Source organism: Nanorana parkeri, unplaced genomic scaffold (assembly GCF_000935625.1).
Source record: "Nanorana parkeri isolate BGI_ZX_2015 unplaced genomic scaffold, ASM93562v1 scaffold301, whole genome shotgun sequence".
In the NCBI taxonomy this organism is placed as follows: Eukaryota; Metazoa; Chordata; class Amphibia; order Anura; family Dicroglossidae; genus Nanorana; species Nanorana parkeri.
The window spans coordinates 916,055-922,052 of NW_017306569.1; the positions used below are offsets into that span (position 1 = coordinate 916,055).

Sequence of the window (5,998 nt, forward strand, 5' to 3'; positions counted from 1 at the left end):
CAAGGTAAGAGACTGTAATCCCGAGTGTGGCTCGGGGTTACTGCTTATGGTACTGAAAATTAACCCCGAGCCACACTTGGGAATACCGCCATGGATGTTAGTGGGTGCATTTAAACATTATTTTGGGCTATAATCGTCTTATACGATGAGTATAGACCAAAACCTATATTTTAACACAAAAAGTAGGGGGTTGTCTTATACGTCGGGTCGTCTTATACGCTGGCAAATACGGTAACTATGCAATTGTTGACTAATACCCATTAGTCCGCCTTGGTAACCTATGCATAATTTGCTGTAATGTTGCAATGCCGTTGCATGTGTAAATGTGTCTAATAAAGTCATTTCCAAAAATGAGTGTATAGTTAGGACTGATACAGGAGCCATTCAGGAGAATTACGGTAGAACAGTTATTTATTTAAATGGGCAATCACACTGTCTTTTCCTTGATTAATGCTCACAATGAGGACTGAAGCCTTGATTTAAGTACCTTATTGATGGGTCATAAATCTAACATGAATTGTATCACTAATGCTGAGTCTCTGCTGCTGACATTTGCTCTTTTAGTCTCTGAATGAGACTTGGTGAAGCAGTGCAAATGGCCATGTATGTGTATGCGTGTCTAGTCACATAGCTGGCTCGGCTGAAATGAAAGCTGAAATTTAATTTGCTTATATTTTGCATTGCCTGGTTCCTTTTCTTCCCCTCCTGAACATGCTAATGATATGTTTAAATAAAACCTTTCTGTTGTCATGACATATCTTATTTCTGAAGATCTCTGCATGGGACAGCCAGGTTCTCGTTTAACTATTGCAGTTTAACTCAGAGGTATATCAGTCAGGCTTATGATTGAAAGTACCCCCCTTTCCAGTAATGGCTCACTCTACCAGGAGACTTAATACTTCTTGTACCATCCAGCATCACGCTTCAGTAGTTAACCTCGCTTTCCATTTTTTGTCTTTTTGTTGTACCCCTGAGAAAGAGGACACAGTCAACAAAAGAAATAAAGGGACTTTAACTCTCCCTTATTTTTTATAAAACTAAGATAACATGTATTGAGTATACATCCACTTTGACTTTCTTCCTATAAGGTCTAGTTTTTTTAGATAATTGCCATATTTCTTCTCATATAATGCTGCTATCAGACATTGCTGGTCACTGTCCTGCTACTTGTCTTCATTACCATAACATGCAGGTTCAGGTGACGCAAGCACGCATATTAGTATAACAATTAACAAAAAATAGTTTTCAGATCATTTCTGCATGTCTAAACTCCTGACGTGTGCCTAGTTATTGCCACAATAGAATGTATAAAATTATTTAGATTTTAATAGCTAATGCTGGGTTAATAATAAATGCTGGCTACAAAGTGCTTAATAATTTTTAATGAATATTACAGCTTGAAAGCAGAACGGTTAGTGCCAATTCACATAAAGAACAGTCCAGGTCAGCTTGTTTGATTTCCTGGCAAAACATACAGTTCTTTTATAAAGAAATTATGGTATTATTAACTTCAAGTGCTGTCCTGTCATCATTTTAGAGTGTTTCATTAGTAGTCATTACCTTATCTGTTAAATTAATACTGCAGAGCCTTTTCTTTTCTCCTTTTTACAGCAATGGTATAGCAAATCAGTGAAAGTCATGTGTGTGTGGTTGGCTGACAGATTAGACCTTCAACTGCATGTGTACCAGCTAAAGACCATCATCAAGATTGTGAAGGTAAGCCATGCTATTGTGTTATTACGTTATCGTTAAATACAATAATCATATTTGTAACAGTTTATTGTGTCCTTTTCAATCCATTGAGGTTATTTTGAGGGTTTACTTTATATATACAGTGTATTGAAGAACCAACACTTTTTTCTGAAATAACTTGAAACTGACCAAAATAAATGGCATCCCATCCATTATTGTTTATTCTATAGTTAATGAAAATCAGGTTTTGCTTTTGATTTAACAATATTTTGATCAATAAAACAAATGAAACTGGCATGGCCAAAAATGATGGGACCCTTAACCCAATATTTCTTTTGCACAACCTTTATAAGCAATCATTGCCAAAATGTGATATCAGTAGCTCAAAATGAGACCTTTGCACCTGTTAACAGGTAGTTTAACTAATTATTCTAGAACAAACTGCTCTAGATATCTCAGGTTTGAAGTGCATTTTTTCCATAGATGTCCAATAGGATTCAGAGCTCTGTAGGTCACTTCAGAATACTCAATGTTTTGTTCATAGCCCTCCTTGAGTATTATTATTATTATTATTACATAGTATTTATATAGCGCCAACAGTTTGCGCAGCGCTTTACAATATAAGGAAGACATTACAATACAATTCAAGACAAGATGGTAAGGAGGGCCCTGCCCCTGAGGGCTTACAATCTAAAGGAGGAGGGGGAAATGATACATGAGGAGGTATCTGTGAGGGGATGAATTATTTGAGAATGTGATGAGTACTTTTTAACTGTGTGTTTTGGATCATTATTCTGTTAGAGGGATCCATGACCTGCAAACGAGACAGAGCTTTCTGATACTGGGCAGTACATTTGGCTCCAGAATTCCTTGATAGTTTTGATATTTATTTTTCACCTGCACAGATTCAAGGATCATTGAAAGCGTATTTTTTTCATCTGTAAACATAGAGCTGATGTGACCTGTCAAAAAGCTCCAGTTTGGTCTCATCTGTCCATAGGACATTCTTCCAGAAGCATTGTGGCTTGTCTACAATATATGCATTTTAGCAAATTCTATGTTTTTCAACAGTCCTCATGGGTCTTGTCCCTTTGGGCCCACAGATGCTCAAAAAGCGACAAATTGATGTCTTTTTACCTTGAAGTTCAACTTATCTCTTTGGCTCTTTGTCATTCCATTCAAGCTGCTCTGAGGTGGTCTAATGGTCTTTATAGTTGATATGTTGATCTATAATTTTTTTTACTAATCGCGTAAAGCTGGCCACAGTTCTGTAAATTTTCTGCAGATTCTCTATAGTCAGATGGAAAAAGTGCAACAGATTCCTCCATCTACGCTAAACTGTGTGGATGGAGGTATCTCCCACTGGGCCAAGCTTCAGTATCTTGCTAGATAAATGATGGCACTTTCCAGACCTTAGTGTACTATGTCACTTAGTCCAAAAGCCCTCTTCTGTTTCAAAGCAGTGTTGCCGTCCCTGGTGTAACCCACTCAACCAGAAAGCGGTAAGTTCATCCTGGGTCTTTCACCATCTGGCATCACTTTTGCAGATTTATAAGTTGGTCACTTGGTTGTCAGTTCATGCATTCACCAAGTTTTATGAGGTGCATGTGGTAACATAAGCTAATTTAGGTGTAAAGGTGTTGTGGGCAGCAGTTTCACTGGCCTGCATCCTTTTTCTTTACGATGGTTAGTATGATTTTCCATTCTATTTTTCACATGCCTCTTTGTGGCACTACTTTGGGACATCCCAGTCATTGATAATCTAAAGCAGAGCTGTCTCCTCCAATGAATGGAAAAGAAAATCAGAATTTTTGTACTCACTGTGGAATCCTATTTTTTATGTTCATTTGAAGCCACAACACCTGTCCATCTGGCTTGCTGCTGCACATTTAAGTAAATACATTGTTCTTGCTATTTGCAGTGCTATGCCAAGTAACTAAGTTGTCCGCAGCTTTGGAGGGGTTTTAGCCACCACTTGGGTTGTCTTTGTTTTTTAGTGCACCTGGTGTCCCGCTCCTGCAGGTAGCACTATACTGAGTTAGTTATGAATCTAAAGTAGAGCTGTGTCCTCCAATAAACACAAAGAAAATAATTTTATAGCGAGTACAAAAAAATCCTGTTTTTCAGCTACTGTCAACACAAAGATCTTCCTCACAGCCTCCATTCTGGAGGAGAAATTTTCCTTTTCATAAGGAATTTCTTGACAAATGGTACCTAACATACTCTCCAGTACTTCAACTTAATGGGCATCTCATCACTTTAGTTCATTGGACCTTACTTTTAGGATCTTCACTGATAAAACAGTTGGACCCCCTATTTAAATCACAGTTTTAATTAACTGAAACAACTCCCGGGCCTTTACTTTGCAATTCTATGTCTCAATGAATCACATCTTTTAAAAGGGATTCCTTCCTTTACAAGCATCTAATTGGTGTCTTGCATGGCACACATGTCTGTCCTTATTTGTAGAGCAATATGGCTAAGGCATAAAAGTTTGCCAAAGAGCACCTTGGCAAACCGCAACGCTATTGGGAAAAATGTTTTGTAGGCTGATGAAACAAAAGTTGAATTATTACTAAGCGCTATGTATGGCACAAAAAGGGCACAGATCTCCAACAGAAAAACATCCCAATGGTGAAGTATTGTGAACATCATGATTGTGGCTTGCTTCTCTGCTTTAGGGCCTGGAACACTTGCCATCATCGAGGGGAAAATGAATTCCCACGTTTACCAAAATATCATACAGGACAATGTCAGGGTGGCAGTCCACTAGCTGAAGCTTAGTAGAAGCTGGGTGATGCAGCAGGACAATGACCCTAAGCATTGAATTAAAGCTTCAGAAAAAGAAAATGCGCCTTTTTGGAGTGACCCAGTCAGAGCCCAGGCCTTAACCCCATAGAGATGTTGTGGAATGACCTCAAGAGAACCAGACATCCTACAAATGTGTCTGAGCGCAAACAATTTTGTAAAGAAGAATGGTCAAAAAATTCCTTCTGAACATTGTGCAGGACTGATCCAGAGCTGCGGAAAGCGCAAGTGTTCACTTACTTTTTCCACCAGCCTTGTAAATGTTTAATGGGTGTATTCAATGACACAAGAAATTCGAATTGTTTGTGTGTTATCAACAGACAGCATTTGGAGCAGCTGTGCATGAAAACCAATCAGCTTCTCTCTCATTTTCAAATGTTAACTGAACAAACTGAAGAGAGAAGATGATTGGTTACCATTCACAGCTGCTCCAGATCTTGTCTGCTCCAGTTTTGATAAATTCCCCCCATTGTATTTGTCTATTGTGATTTAGATGAGGATCAGATCACATTTTATGGCAAATTACTGCAGAAAACCAATTAAATCCAAGGGGTTCACATACTTTTTCTTGCCACTGTATGTACATTTATAGTAAGAGAGACAGACTCAACCGGTATTGGCAGCATCCATGAGACAAGGACGTCCAGGGAAGTCCATAGCATAAAATAAAACAAAATAACTGCTCATCCAAGCCACTAACTTCCCGACTAACGGGTTGTCCTTTAACTTCTTCCCTAAAACAAACAGCACTTGTACCTTTTTTTAGTTATGTCAGCATTCAGCTTTTTCACCCAGATGCAGGCTCCCACGGCAGATTGAGAGAGAGCCATGAGCATCAGTCAGCTCACATATAAATAAAAAGGCCTATGCACAGCTGAGAGTAGTCATGAGGTTGGCTACCGGGGTTATATTGGATTGATTATATTTATTATTCACTCAGGCTTGAGAAAGGCGGGGACACCTGAAACTGTTCTCACTGGTTTTCTCACAAAAGATTTGTGCACATCTTTATTGGAAGGCTCCTTGGAAGGCTGGATTTAAGTTTTACTTGCAGTAAAAGGAAGGTGATGTCTCCCATTATTTGAATTGTGTGAAAATAGCAGAGGAGTCTGAGCTCTCTTGATGAAGACACCTGATTTTTAAAAAAACGTGTGCAATGTGCAGGGCCGAAGCTAAGGAGGGGCTGGGGGGGCATATGCCCGGGGTGCTGCTTTCTTCGATATTAAGCCTGATAACAGGACCCTGCGTGGCCAAAAAGCGCTTGTTTTCATTTGACAATTGTTACATAAAATGAACATTTGGTGATCCTGAAAGGATTTTTTGGTGTGCTGCTAACTTTCTTCACAATAATATCTGCATACAGCTGTGCCACCCACAGTCATTACAAGCACTCTCCCCAGTCATTGGGACAAGATTTCTTCTCATTCTGCTTTAGGAGGGGTGCAACTGGGTGTGTGGGTAGAGAACTTCTCCCCTGGCGAGGACAACTCTAAAGCTT

General features: G+C 39.1%; 1 protein-coding gene across 7 annotated transcripts in view; it reads left to right on the forward strand.

The window, feature by feature from the left end:
• The window catches only part of CADPS2 (calcium dependent secretion activator 2), a 254,962-nt gene that overhangs the window by 245,082 nt on the left and 3,882 nt on the right, over positions 1-5,998 (forward strand). For all 7 annotated transcript variants that reach the window (XM_018557765.1, XM_018557764.1, XM_018557767.1 and 4 more), the window contains one exon: positions 1,612-1,716. In XM_018557765.1, coding sequence (XP_018413267.1) covers positions 1,612-1,716 — 105 coding nt within the window. The remainder of the gene's footprint in view (positions 1-1,611; positions 1,717-5,998) is intronic.